Below are 14,757 nucleotides of genomic sequence, written 5' to 3' on the forward strand. Positions count from 1 at the left end.
AAGCAGTCCTGACCTTTAAATAGGTTCATAAGTAGGCTTATTCTCTATACCATTTAATCTTACTATGATATTAACACCAGTCAGTTTGCTTACAAGGGACTTAGAAAAATATAACTGATTTGCCTTTTTACCTTCAGCAGGTAGATGTGATGCATATTCTGGAGGCAAAGTTAAGAGAGCAAAATCCTGAAGTGCAGCAAGCCAGAGCTTGCTGAGTGTTCCAAGATCGGTCTGTACCAAGTCCAGAAGACCACTGGCCGAAAATGTTATATCTCTGTAGCTTTCTTCAGAGGAGTTAACCATTTTTAAACTGTGCTTGTGTATATCACTTTGATTTTTCTGCTTTTCAACTGCAACTATGTAAACCTGTTGATATATTTGGATAGAGAGTTACAAATATTAACACTTGGAAAACTATTGTGATCATTAGCATGACTGCCTGTTGAACAGGCATGAGATTTCCTAGAATCTATTTATGTTTCAAGTCCAGTAACCATGGGTGAACAAGCACTTTTTCTCTAAATGTTCTGAATCCTTTCCTCAGCTAATCATGATGCAAGAATCCCTAAAAAGGGGAAAACTACTAAAATTCCTACCTGCAATTAGATACCCTGCTCTTAAAACTAATATATTATTTGTCTAGTTTCTGCTTCCAACCATCAAACCCTGTTACAGCTACACAACTGAAGAACTATCAAATAATATACCTATAATAATGATTTGGAAACAACATAAACCCACTCCTAAATATTTTTTTAACTTTTCTAAATGCTACATGGCACTTGACTTCTCCAAATTATGCGTTACTTCTTGTTAGCAGTTAAGAGTGAAGAGCACAATCTTGCATACCTGACACACTTTGGGTGTTACCATCTATAGATTAATTTCAGTGTAATTTTCCTAGATACCTCTCTGGTTATCAAAAAGATAGAACTGAGAAAGTTTCAGACAAACAGCTCTTTGTAGTCTCTCCAAAATGTCCCTGGAGGGAAGCTCGTCTCAACTATAAAGGACACATTTAGATTCAATGAATCACAAGTCAGCTTTGTTGAATACTAGTTCCCTGCAATTATGATTTCTGCATCTTTTTAATGGTTGCTAGCTGTAGTGGGTTGTCCCAGACAAGCAACTAAACACACACCAAGCCCTTGTCTCACACCTCCCTGCAGCAAGAGGATGGGGGAATTCCGTCAATTCTGTAAACAAGAAATCGGTAAGATTCTAAGGGAGAAGGAACTGCCTAGGGCCTAAGTGAAATATTTGGAAATTACAGCTTACAAAAGCTTATAGGAAACTCTACAGAGTTTGAAGAATTCTAGTGATCTTACTAATAGGCTACAACAATCTACAGATCTTCACTTCTGACAGTTGAGTCTCACATCTAATCTGAATTTTGTCCTGGCTTCTGACCACTGAAAGGTTGTTACATGCTATTAAAAACCTTTTCTTCATGTAATGATTTTAAATTTATCATGGTACTTTATCTTTTCCTGAATAGATTAAATAGACCAATCTACTTAAATGTCTCAATGAAAGCATGTTTTCAAGATTTTTATTCCCACCTGCTAGCTTGTCTCCAAGGGCTTTGCTATTTTGTCAACATCTGTGCCCAAAAATGCACATGAAACATTGATATATTTTTTTACAGATGTTTACATAAAAACTACCTATTGCCTACTTTCTCCTCCCAAATATCTTCTTGGTTGTAGACTGAAATATTATTCACCTTCATAACATGATCATCTTAGCTGGTTATCAACCATCAGCATCCAAGGTCATTATCACTACATTCTAATACACATCTTTTGGAGGTGGTGTACATGGTTCCCATTTTTGACTTTTAAATATTTAACCTTGCATTTACACATATTAAAACAAGCATTCACACGAGCTGGCTTTATTTTAACTAAAGCAGTACTGAACTGACAACATTAATTTAAAAGATATATTTCCAAGACATGAAATTCAATAGGAATTTAGAAAAGTTTATACCTTATTAAAATAGTACATTGAGTGGACCATCACCATACATACCATTAACCATTTGTAACATACAATTTCAAATCAATATTGAACTATTCAAATATATTATATATTATATTTAAATATATTATATAATTAATGTTTTTAAGCATGATACGTTATTCTTGTAATATTATTCTTATTATATTATAATAAAACCTGTTTAATTAGCAGTGCTTTTGTCAAGTTTACAAAGTTTACATACTTTCAGAGGTAGCATCAGCACCTTCTATTTAAAGCAGCACATTAGAAATTCCTGAAAATTCTGTCTGAAAGGTTCTAACTCACCTATCCAATATAAGACTAACATTGCAGAGCTGTTATACTAACCTCTGCCCAAGCCTTAAGGACAGCCAGTACTTCCATAGTTGAGGTGCTTTCATTATATTGTTCATTTTGTGCTTCTTTTCCAGCCTGCACTTTGAGCAAAGAGGACACAAGCAACTGGTGAACCCTTCGGAGGTCATTAAGATCACTTACTACACCACTTGCTATCCAGGCACTGCATACCTAGTGTTGGAAAACAGAAACAATGAGGAACAAGGAAAAAACAGCACTGCACACTCCTTTTTTCATCTGTAAAATTATGAAAGCCAGATTTAATTTCTATCAAGATACAGTTACTCTCAGACAATAACAAATGTTGAATGACATCCCAGTTTAGTAGTAAAAACCAAAACATCAGTGGGGTGTCACAAAAAACGGCAAAAATATCAACTGCAACAAAGTTTCTCAAAAGACTTTAAAGTGACAATAATCTATGAGTTGTCACAATATAGACGTAATGTAAGTGACATTATTTTTTGTGAGTGGAGGATTTAAAGTTAGAGGATTTATTTCCTTTTTCTTGTGTTGCTTATCAAGCAAAAAAAAAAAAAAATTCAGTGGGTCTATTACCTAAGAGACTTCTGACTTTCAACACTTGCCTGACATGCTTTTGCTGTGACATCAGGAGGAGTTTCAGGAGCAAAGGCAGGCCTAAGTGCTGCTCCAACCTAAAGAGAAGTTATACAACATTTAATACATAGTGAACAATCGACTAAAGTCTTACTTTTCATAATCAGACTTTGTTACACTTTTCCTTTATAAATGTAGTTCCTTCCTAATTTTTTCACAGACTGTTTCAGTGAGATTAAAGAGCAGAGAAACAGTTTTGTCATATTTTTATTGTTTTGCCTACACTGAAGACATTGTTCTCTTTGAGGGAGTCTTCAGGGCTGACTCTTATTTTCTTGCGCAGTCTAAAACAGAAACAGTCATGTCTTCCTTCCTGAATTCTCGACTTGATGAGGAGCCCACCAAAAAAAAGCAATGTTCTGAACCATGAAAGACTTTGCAAGACACTTAGCCAGTGACATTTCCTTACTCAGAAAATATACAGATTTAAGAAAATAACTAACTGAAGCTGGTCAACTTTGTGAAGTGAAAAAAGGGGAGAGCACAAACCCCATTTACCTAATAAAGAATTCACAAACACAAAGTTACTGGGCTGCAGTGGTTTTATCCACTCTCACTGTTGAAAACCATTTCACTAAAGGCTTAAAAAAGATTCCCTAGCTGCTTTAGCATGTATTTGAAAATTCATATTTAAGTTTGATATACTACATTTGCATCCCAAAGAGCAAGTACTACAATAAATGTTTGTGAAAGAAGTGAAAGAATTTGTTTTTAATGGCAATTAATGACAATTTCTTAAGACCCTCTAAAGCTGAGACTTTATTTACGAACTTCAGAACAAGATGTTAGGAAGTCATTACTTAAGTCCAGAAAATTTATATCCATCTTTTTCTGGATTATTATGATGTTTTTAAGGAAATAAATCAGACAATGTAGACTTGATTAACAGTTTCACACCCCTTAAACTTTTTTCTTAAACAGCTAATGAGATCTGTGCACAGTATTAGCAGAAACACATTAAAGGTACAGAGGCTTAAAAGGAAAAGGAAAATTATTAGCTTTACTTGTGACCTGCTGGATGGTTTTGGACAGCAAGGACAGATGGTTTATTTTTTTCCCTTGACAGCTCTAGACTAGACCAAGGAACTTCCTTCCCACAAAGGAGTGCCAAAAAATAGAATTATAATAGCAAAAGCAAGATCAAAGTAGGTCAGGATATCTTCCAATTCTATGAGAGAAAGTGATCTGACCTATTCAGTGCCTGCTAGAAATTGAAGCTATATGAGGCTTACCACAGCTGTCTGTCATATTTAACACAAGGGTGGTATGGAATGCTAAATGACTAGGACATTTTTTCTCTAAATCTAAAGCAAGACTTAACTGAAATGGACCTTATGAGTACAATCCACACTTCTCTAGCTTGTTTATTGGCCAAGATATCCAAATATGATGGCTTCTGTGCAAAGGCTACTTATTTCTAAGCAGAGTTTAAATTTATAGTTATTCCTAATACTTCTTGCAATACTTTCACACTCTTGAAACCAATGCTTTCCAAAAAAATCCAACCAATGATCTATTTTGGTTTTGTTGTATTCAAGAGGGAAAAATGCTGAAACTTGAAAAATTTTGAAGCTAAAAAATTACACACCAACTGAAAAGATAATTACTAATGAAGTTAAGTCCAAACAAATTAACAATACTTCAGTAACAAAATAACTGAATTCCAGCTCTGTACCTACACACTGTAAATGCAAATTTCTTTTAGTAACTGACTGTTACTCTAAACTTTTCTAAGTTATTATCAATGGTGCTTACATTGGCTTGATACTGCTCCAGGATTACATGACCTGGAAACTCTGGTTCTGGAACAGCTGCAAACTTGCGAACAATAATTTGCAACATTTGAAGCCCAGAAAGACGAAGCTGATCACTGTGATCTGTGGCAGCCATAAAAGCCATACGGACCAAGTCAGCTAAATGCAGTACCAAAAAATCATCTGAAAACAGAAATTTAAAAAAGAAAACAGTTTTATTAAGTTTAAATTCAGACATAATGTGTTTTATAAGACTGCTCCAAACTTTTTCAAAACGCATATTTTCCATTTTACCTTAATATGTATCAAGGATTCACTTCGGGCAGCTTACACATAGATCAATTTTTCTTGGCTACCTTATGTTAGCTGATCGAGTCTGGTTTCCATTTAAATGTAGAAAAAAAGTACTTAGAAGAAAGTACAAATATCTTCATGTATGAGACCTTCTAAAAAAGTTTTGAGGAAAACACCTCCAGATAAATACAGAGAGGCCCTGAAAAATGGCACTGTATTTCTCCTGGTGATGCAAATTATGGAAAGAAAAAAAGTGGCATTTTTTTAAGTCCTACTCCCAGACATCAAACTGTGATGCTGTAGGCTGGTGCCAGCTATCACTTGTGACTGCCAGTGCTTATACAGAAACAAAGCCTTCCTACACATACACCATGATACTATAACGAGGAAACTGAGTGTAAATGCTGTAGTAAGATGCCATTCTTTTAGCAAATAAAAATTTCTTTACACCTTAAAGAATACAGGCTTACAATCAGAGTAATTAAAGGCTTTACTGATTACAAACAACAAATTTATGATGAATTCATTAAGATGCAAAGAGCTAATACTAATTTTAAGCACAGTTTGCATTCTATGAAATTCTTCAAGTGCTTAACACATACCTCTTGAATCACGCTGTTTCCTTTCCTGAGCCAAAGTTATATCAAAATGTGCGCTGCCTGCATTTTCACATTGGCTTATAATTTTACAAACACACTCCGCAGCAAAAACTCTGGTGGACCACCGTGGATTTCGGAAAGGATGGAACCTGTCATCACTGTCTGACGTTAACACAGATACATCATCCCCTTTGGCAGGTTCCTCTTCTTGAGTGGTATCTATTGATGCTACCGTATTGAAATCTGCATTTAGGACACAGAAGGGAAAAAACCAAACATAATATCCTTTCTTACTATAACTGAAACCTACAGAAAGAAATATCTTTGAAGTCTATCTCTAACCTCACACTCATGGTGACTACCTTCAATCCAGGCATCTTAAAGTATGCTAGAATTCAAATATAATGAAACTGTCAACATTTGGTCGATATTACTTGCCGGAAGCCAAGACTAATACCACAGAAGTAAATTAAGAACTGCAGTGAAAGAAGCAAAAGAAAAAAAATCCTTTTAAAATTAGTGTGATGCATTAGAAGCTAGTACTGCTCCAAATCAAAAAATCTAAATGCAGGAAGTTTTCCTCCTGCACTGAAGGTTTAAAGAATTTCCTTCACCCCCACCAATATTCAGCACAGTAATTGATTTTGTGTGCTCAAGAGTACCATTATGATATAATAGGCCCGCATCAGTTCTACCACTAATAGAAGATTTGGTCAGAACACTTTTCTTGCAGGTAACTGCACAGGACTCACAAGCTGAAACCAATGCTATATTTCCATTTCTGCTATGGAAATGAATTAAGATCAAGAATTAAATCAACAAGCAAGACATCTTAAGATATTTACAAGAACTTGTTCAATGGGGAGAGGGCAATCAGAAGCGAGAAAGGCATATTCCTCTGAAAGAACTAAGGTAAAGGATCCAATCGTGCAATATGAATGACAATTATACATTTAATAAATGTCAAACATTCAAGAAACTTTAATGCTTTCCCTCAGTGACACAGTGTACTGCTGCAGGCCTTATTTTGATTGTGTTCTCGACTACAGTGTATTAAGACTTACCAGCAGAGGCAGCAAGAACATCTTTACAAAGCTTCAGCCAAAAGGAGAGCTTCTCAACTGCCATTGAAGTAAGCATATGAGTCAGGGTCTCTTTGATATCTTGGCACAATCTTGGATCCAATTCTTTGTCCAGCAAGCCCAGCAATGCTCCCTCCAGGCCTATTTCTCTGATGTTCACATCTGCTAAGAACAAAGTCTGTGAGGTGAGTACTGTACATCACAAAACTGCATTAATGACAACAGAAACCCCACTAAAGGTTCCACACAGGGTATCTTGTGAAAAAGTAATCACTAGCCCTGAAATATTTTTTAAACCATTTTATTTTATTTTTCACTTTAACACTGCAGTTAACTTGTGAATACAAAACAAATGTTGAGCTTTTACAGAAACATAGTAACAGGAAGAAAGTTACTGCATCAAAAAATAAGAATCCTACTCTGAATTTCACAGCATTACCATCACCACAGCATCTAGCTCCGGAAAAAAAATTCACTTACCTTACTTCATAAGGTAATTCTAAAACAATACTTTAACTTGAAATAGAAGTTAAAACTATTCTCCAAAAAAGCACAAAACCAAACATATGGAAATAATTTGTTAAATTAGTATGACCAATTTTTATTTGATCAATATTACAATTTTTAAATATCAGCAGTTTTTAAAAATGGCTATATTCTATTTATTCTGAAAATTTCCAAATGAGCTTGAATTGAAAGCTGAAGTGAAATAAATTTTTAACACCACTCATTCACAGAAAGACACATGAGGATGAACTAGTGATCACTCTCAGTCCTTTTAGCAAAAAGCTAATACAACAGCTACTGGCTACATGGGCATGGATTTCCCTGCAACTCCTCTTGCATTTCCTCATTTTATAATCTTATACTATACAGACAACTGAGGTAGAAAATGTTTTAAGATTTCAAGAGTATTGAAAAGCTTTCACACTCTTAGCAAAGTGTATTTAAAATTCACTGTCAATATGCCAAGCCCTTTGATCTCAAAATTTACATTACCTGGAGTAAAATCTTCTTTGCTCTCTTTCACTAGTGCAACAGCATATTCTGACACTTCAGCAGCTTCTCTTTGCACAAGCTGACGTAAGCAAGCTACCCCTGCACGTCTCAGTAATAAGTATGAGCTACAGAGATTCATCTGAAACATGCAAGAAGATACAGTAAGATGGCTAACAAACCTCTGTGGCAACACCTCAGTAAGGCTGGTATTTTCTGAACACTTGCAGCTATTGCAGATCTGTTAAGTCAGTAAACATGTAATTGATGCTCTTTTTGCTCAACCTGTTTTTTTAAACACCCAAATGAAAAGTTTTGCAAGTCCTGTCATCAGTTTTACAAAACATATCAGTACTTTCAGCATCTTCTCTCCAAAGGCAACGTACAATACTGGTTTGATGCTGAATCCACCTCTCAACCAATATTGTACAAAAACTGCCATTAAGTTCAATGCCAGGTGAATCATGGTAACTAATTCTTTGACTATTGGGTATATGCATACAGTGGGCTTGAAAATTCAGAACAAGTCATCATCAGATGTAACTAGAGAAATGTCAGTGAAACCAAGGGTGAGAGAGTCAATCAGGCCTTAGTAAAACAGAACTCCATGCATGAAAGGAAGTTTATAGAACTGCAGTTTCATTGGAAAAAAAATTTCTATACTCAGTTTACATTAAATTATGTTTTAGAGAAGTTGAGCGAAAGGGTGAGAATTACTGGTGAATGTATGACACTGAGACAGGTCAGCTCTCCTGAGCAGTCTCTAGCAAAAAAAGTTCATAGCACCATCATATTTTAATACCAACAGGCCAGTGTGTGTTATTTTACTGGAAAACAGATGATAATAGATTTACTATTACTGGAACAAGGAGAAACACTTAAAAAAACCCCAAGACATAGTGTCAAGGGTTTTTTGTTAGAGTGGAGCTTTCTGATTTTTATTTGTTTCTTTCAATTTTAAGACAATCCTGAAGGGAATCCTAAAGACATGATAAACTAGCTGTGTGGTCAGGCAAGATGGCTACACCAACATTTATGCATCTTCTAAATAAAGCTTAGGTTATCATTAAAAAAATTGTTCTCTACAACTAAGCAGTTGTTCGCCCTTAGCTGTTACCATCCTTAAAATAGATAGAGCTGAGTGTCTGCTGCAGGGAAACCTTGCATTAGGCTGTGCTGCTCATTTGTCAGCAACAAGCCAATATATGTTAGTCAAAATGATAATATATATTAGTTAACATATGCTTAAAGAAAGCAACATAAGGACAAAAAGAATAAGCAATACAGAATTTTAGCTTTGTTAGATTAACAAAACTAAGCTTCATCTTCAGAATTTCTATGCATGCATATGCATCTACAATACTCAGAATTACATTATACACAAAAAGATACACTCTCTGCGTAATTCTTCTACAAGGAAAGGAACCTGACTCAATAGGTATGTCTGCAAGGTACTTTAATAGCAACTTCAAAAACAAGTGAGACTTTAAATGCAACATTTATGCAAGCAAGCTACACATTCTACTTCAAGTTGGACATGCATTAATTCCGTGCTCATTTTTAAGAGGGAAAAAACAGGGCCCAGCTGAGGCGACCAAAATAACACAAGATGCACATTTTTCATCTCTCTCATTCTCCCACATTCCAAGCAGGAGACAGGACTAAATGACAGACACAAAATGCAAGCATCACATTAGAACTTAAATGTAAAAACAGTTCCACTTCTGTACTTAACACATTAAAAACATAAGTACCCCTTAGGAAGCACATAAATTAAATGTATTCCTGCCATCTGCAGAAAGTTAGGAAGGCTCTGGTTAGGATGACAATAAAATATCACTTGACATGCTAAAAGAAATTACATTAAAATGGTTAAAAAGAAAGACAAAAGATGAAATAAAAACACCACTGCAAACTGCAAAGGTTTAGGATTAACAAGGCACAGGGACCTACCAACACAGAATTATCCAACAAGATTTCCTGCACAAAAACAAATGACAACCAGTCATGACAAAACCAAAAATAGATATCACAGTGATATCAACCACATATGGAAGACTGTAACATGTAAGCTCAGCACATAATAAAATTCAGAATCTTATCTCAAACATACCAAAAGCCTAATTTGCTTAGTTAATTTCTCTCATTTTTCACGTTGAAAACACTTAAATTCCAACCCAACTGCCACTATATACTTAAAACAATACCAAGACAACAGCACAGCATAGTTATTAACATTGTATACTTATTGTGTTTCAATACTGATCTTATTGTTAATATCTTAGAGCTGAAAACTGGCATTCACTGTGTTGAGGAATACTACACCATAAGCTTACACAGATAAGCTCTTTAGAATTCTGTGCTCACCTAAGTTAGTTTTAGAGCTAATTTTAGACATAATGAAAAGCATCTTCTGCTGTATTCTGCATTCTGTACAGAATACATCTGTAAATCTCTATTCTGCTGGAGCCAAGAATTCAAATAGCAGGACAAGTATGCATTATTGTTAGAAGCCCCATGAAAGATCCAACTGACAAACAGGGAACACTCTCAGCAGCTGAAGAAGGGAAGCTAGATAATGACAAGCACATGTACACAATATAAAACAAAACAAAGCAAAAACCCTGCAATACATGAACCAGTGGAGCAGTGTGTCCATTGCCTAAGTCATGTTTTACTAGTGCCAGCACAGTTACAACCTGAATTGTTTAAATACACTGGAGACCTGAGCCATGTCATGCTGTTGGGGCTTGACAGGAGGAGGAGGCAGCTTGCTGCTGCCTGCACAAGAAATTGTGTTAGCATGCCTAATGATGGAAAAAAGAAATTAAGAGGAAGGAGAGGGAGGACAGGGAGGGTTATGAGAGAGCGGAGGGAGGTAAAAGACAAGGTGAAGAGGAATTGGGGAGGGATGGCAGGAGAATGAGGACTGTGAAAAGGCAAGTTCAAAAGCACAGACATTTAACAGAATACTTGGGCAAAGAGGGTGGAGAGGGGTGTTGGTTCAAATGCTACTGAAAAAAAAGTAAAAAAAAAAATTTGCATATTCCTTTTTATTTTATAAGTGAAAATTCATGTTTCTATGGATGAAGGGGGAAAAGATTACTAATCTGACTGCAGATTCTTTGCCTCTCCTGTTTTTCTTCCCTAAATAAAGAATGCAGTGGTGAATATCCACATGATCTAGGGCCTAGCTTTTGCACACTACTTCCCCTTAAGACTTCAAAATGCAACACAAAGGAGGACCATCACACCTTGTTCTCCAAACTGCAGACATTTAAACTCATGAAGAATAACTTGCTGAGGGTCACCTTGCAAGTAAATCGCACAGTGAAGTGCAGATTTCAGATCTAATAACTTATTCTGCTTCCCTAATGAGATGGTGATTTAGTGGGTGGAAACTACACAAATGCATGTGGAGTTTTAAAAATGCAGAATTCTTCTTGTGCTATTATCTTCTCACATCCCTGCAAAGCACACACTCAAAACCCCTTGTTTATTACACTCTTCAGAGACACACTGACATTACCGAATTGTCAGTGCCAGCAACATTGGCCTTAGTTGTACAAGTTCATGAAGAAAAGGTCACCCATGTGAGGCCACTGACTTCAGTGGACTCCTCTTCAGGAAGCCTACTGTCATTTCTGGGATAGAGGGGAACACACTCAAATGCATGAACACTCAAACTCAAGCCATGATCCCCGCTTCTTAATTGACTAATTTAGTATTATGAAGTTTATAAAGTGCTGCATGAAGTACTTTGAGACAACATGTAAAAACAATAAAAATCAGTAATATCATGTAGACAAGACAACTTTGTCATGATATCCTCTATATTAGTAGGTATTTGATATTAGTAGAGAGATTGAAGCAGACTGTACATGGACTTACAAATGCTCCCAAAAGCTACCACACCCTCCAAGCAAGAGACTGACTGACATGGTTTGTTGTGATTTTATCAATGTAAGAAAAACTATGTTATACTAAACAAACAGAAAATAATTGTTAGTGTGTGTTAAAACAACACTTCAGATTAGTTGCAGCTCTTCTGCAACTAGCATAATCATGTGTATCACAGTGTGGGGCAGAAAAGACTTCAGCTTTTCTTAGCTCCCACAGTCATGTTTCTTGTCAAATAAATAAAGAAAATATAAGGAATCTAAACCTATATGTTTAGAATAAACAAAAATCTAAATCTATATGTTTAGTATTGATACACAAGTGCTACCCAATGGAAGATGTAAATAAGAACAGCGTTGAAATAGATGAGATTAAAACAAAATCCACATTAAAACAAAACCCACACTTCACCATCTGTGGATTTTTGTTTCTCTCTGATTGACGAGAGAAAATGGTATTAAAACAAAACAAACCCCTCAAAAACCTCCAACCAACCCCCTGTCCCCCAGCTAGCCCCCCAAATCCACCAAGGCTAACAGCTACCAGAAAACGTTTTTTTTTAACAGCACTAAGTACTTAAGAAGAGCAGCTATACAAAGACAGAGAGATACTGGGTGAAAACAAAACAAAACAAACCCCACCCAACAAATAAACTCCCCCACCTCTTGTCAAATAGGGCTGAAAAAGTTTTATTTCTTCCAAAGACCTGATTTGACTATAACTTGTATGTTAGAAATTTTTATACTGACTGCCAAGATGTCAGTACACTGAACTAATAATGCTACAGAAACTACAAAACACAGAAATCTACAATTTTTCAGCATAATGAAAAAACAAAACAAAACAACTCACAGTAATTAGTACACACAATTTTTAAAATCAATCCTTCAAGCAAGGCATAAAAAGCAGCAGAGGGAAAAAACTGGCCAACATAAACCAGCTGGTACGAATCCAGCAGAAAGTTTTAATGCATCCTGCCAGACAACTGGCCTTAATAACAACAGCAGAATGTACTTGTAAGCAGATCAGAAGGCCAAGATTTCTACAAAATGTGCTCATCTTGTAAAGGGAAAGAAGAAACTGAGGAAAAAAAATGAAGATATATAGAATACTTGCCTGTAGGAGAACATGAAACACCTCATGCCTACACAATGATTAGTTTCTCTGCTCAAAGAAACATCTGCATTTTTTAAGTGTTTGTGAAAAATATGAACAAATTTTAAAATACATGGATATAAACTAGTAAATATATACTCACACAGAGGCAGCTTACAAGGTTAGACAAGTTGACGTGTCGAGGAGCAAACATGTGAAGCTGCTGAAGGCAAGAGATGGCTTGAGCTTGAACGAGGCAGTCAGGATTATCCTGCATCACTGCACAGCCCAAAAGGCAAGAAGTTCTTAAGGCTGACACTGCTGTACTGCTGCCTATATTGAGAATAACGAAGGTTATTTTTTGCTTGTTTTTACAACATGTATTTCTTTTTCATAAACATGATAATCTGTCTTTTCCCCAAGTCAGCCATAACGTCCATCCTCCTAAACAATGATCCTTGTATCTGTGCTATACTTTGATATCCATGAGTAGGGATGACATTGCTCTCTGGTGATTCAGATGCAAATAACTATAACTAAGTTATAGAAGGGCTATATAGAAGTGTTATCCCCCATAACTAAGACATAGAAGGGCTCCTAACTCTTGAAATACGAACACCTTCTGTTCCCATGCTAGAATTAAAAGATGTAAGAATGTAAGAAATATAAAATGTAAAATTCATATAAGAAATTTCAGCCCAAGGCAAGGCTCGGAGAACCAGTTCAAACCAAGGAAATTATGTCAAGAGACAACTAGCAGTCATGTCATCTTGATTACATAAAGTCATGGCCTATGAAATACTGTCTTACAACCATGCAAAGGAACTTAGATCTGCTTATTTATTACATCTGCAATCACACACATCCAATGTTTAGCAATTTGGTTGCTAGAGCAAACGAAGCTGACACATTTGTATGCTATATACCTTGCAGCTCAGGGCCCAGAGTGGTAATAAGTGTATTCAAACAGCGACCAAGGCTTTGATGGACCTCAGCGTAAGCCGGAGGCACACTGAGCAACAACATGAGAACAAGAGATAAGGTGGGTTCCACATGCACATGATACAAGGGCCCAGCCAGATCTACTATTAGTGACAGAGAGTGCAGCGCCCATGCCTGCAAAATAAGAGAAGCAGTATACAATCTCTATATGATATACATAAGACCTTTTAAAAATTTGCTAGTTAAAAGTGAAATTCAGTGATGAAATGCAATAGAAGTTGTACTTTTAGGTTCCAAAGGAACAAATAGAGAGGTTATGCAAAGAAACTTTATCAATCTGATGTTGAGTAAGCCATTTTGAATATTTTACAAGGAACTGTATGTTGTCCAATGAAACAACCATTTTAAATTTTTCATTGTTAACAAACAAAAAATTGCATGTAATAGTAAATTAGTTTAACAGTGATTATTATTTATTTATTATATTCTATTATTTTTAAAATTTCTTTAAGTTCCTTGTGCAAGAACAAAATTGTGAAAAAATACTAGAGTTTCTGAAATAACCTACTATTGTAGTTACAGGTACTTGGCACCAATAGCCCCATCTGTTTCATGTCAACATACTGTTCCTCTTTGTGCAAATATACTGTGGGAAGATTTTAAAAATTCTTTAACTGATATTTAGACAAATACATTAAAAACACTCAATCTCTCTTAAAGCTATTCTGCTGGATAACAGTTTTAGTCACAGAGAAATATTATTAAATAGTCTTTAAAATGTCTTGTCTTTTACTCAATGATGTATCTCCACTAAGTTCTACAGTATTCAGGCTACAAATACCTTTTATTTACTCTATGACCCTTCAACAAAATATGCTGTGAGGTTAACACTGTAAAAGAGACAACAACTGACACAAACAAAAGAAGTCCCCTCATAAACAGAAAATCCTAGGTACTGTGTAGTCCAAGTCAAGATATAGGTGAATGTGAAAAGAATTAATCCCTAAAACATCAGATAAAGTTTTTGAAGTGAGCCTTATGAGTATCACAGATCATTAAAGAGCAATCTCCCACATCTCATCATAGCTCTTGCTATGGAAGTTGTTGAAGGTGAAT

The 14,757-nt window shown here is 35.7% G+C and overlaps 1 protein-coding gene across 8 annotated transcripts in view; it reads right to left on the reverse strand.

The window, feature by feature from the left end:
• Positions 1 to 14,757, reverse strand: part of HEATR5A (HEAT repeat containing 5A) — a 65,792-nt gene that overhangs the window by 11,850 nt on the left and 39,185 nt on the right. For 4 of the 8 annotated variants that reach the window (XM_059849872.1, XM_059849874.1, XM_059849871.1 and 1 more), the window contains 10 exons: positions 13,626 to 13,815; positions 12,863 to 13,032; positions 9,658 to 9,684; positions 7,708 to 7,846; positions 6,691 to 6,873; positions 5,630 to 5,869; positions 4,735 to 4,916; positions 2,949 to 3,017; positions 2,353 to 2,532; positions 132 to 366 (listed from right to left, as the gene is read on the reverse strand). In XM_059849872.1, the coding sequence (XP_059705855.1) occupies positions 132 to 366; positions 2,353 to 2,532; positions 2,949 to 3,017; positions 4,735 to 4,916; positions 5,630 to 5,869; positions 6,691 to 6,873; positions 7,708 to 7,846; positions 9,658 to 9,684; positions 12,863 to 13,032; positions 13,626 to 13,815 (1,615 nt within the window). The remainder of the gene's footprint in view (positions 1 to 131; positions 367 to 2,352; positions 2,533 to 2,948; positions 3,018 to 4,734; positions 4,917 to 5,629; positions 5,870 to 6,690; positions 6,874 to 7,707; positions 7,847 to 9,657; positions 9,685 to 12,862; positions 13,033 to 13,625; positions 13,816 to 14,757) is intronic. The other 4 variants (XM_059849873.1, XM_059849877.1, XM_059849876.1 and 1 more) reach the window with 4 other exon arrangements.

Source organism: Haemorhous mexicanus, chromosome 6, assembly GCF_027477595.1.
Source record: "Haemorhous mexicanus isolate bHaeMex1 chromosome 6, bHaeMex1.pri, whole genome shotgun sequence".
Taxonomy (NCBI): domain Eukaryota; kingdom Metazoa; phylum Chordata; class Aves; order Passeriformes; family Fringillidae; genus Haemorhous; species Haemorhous mexicanus.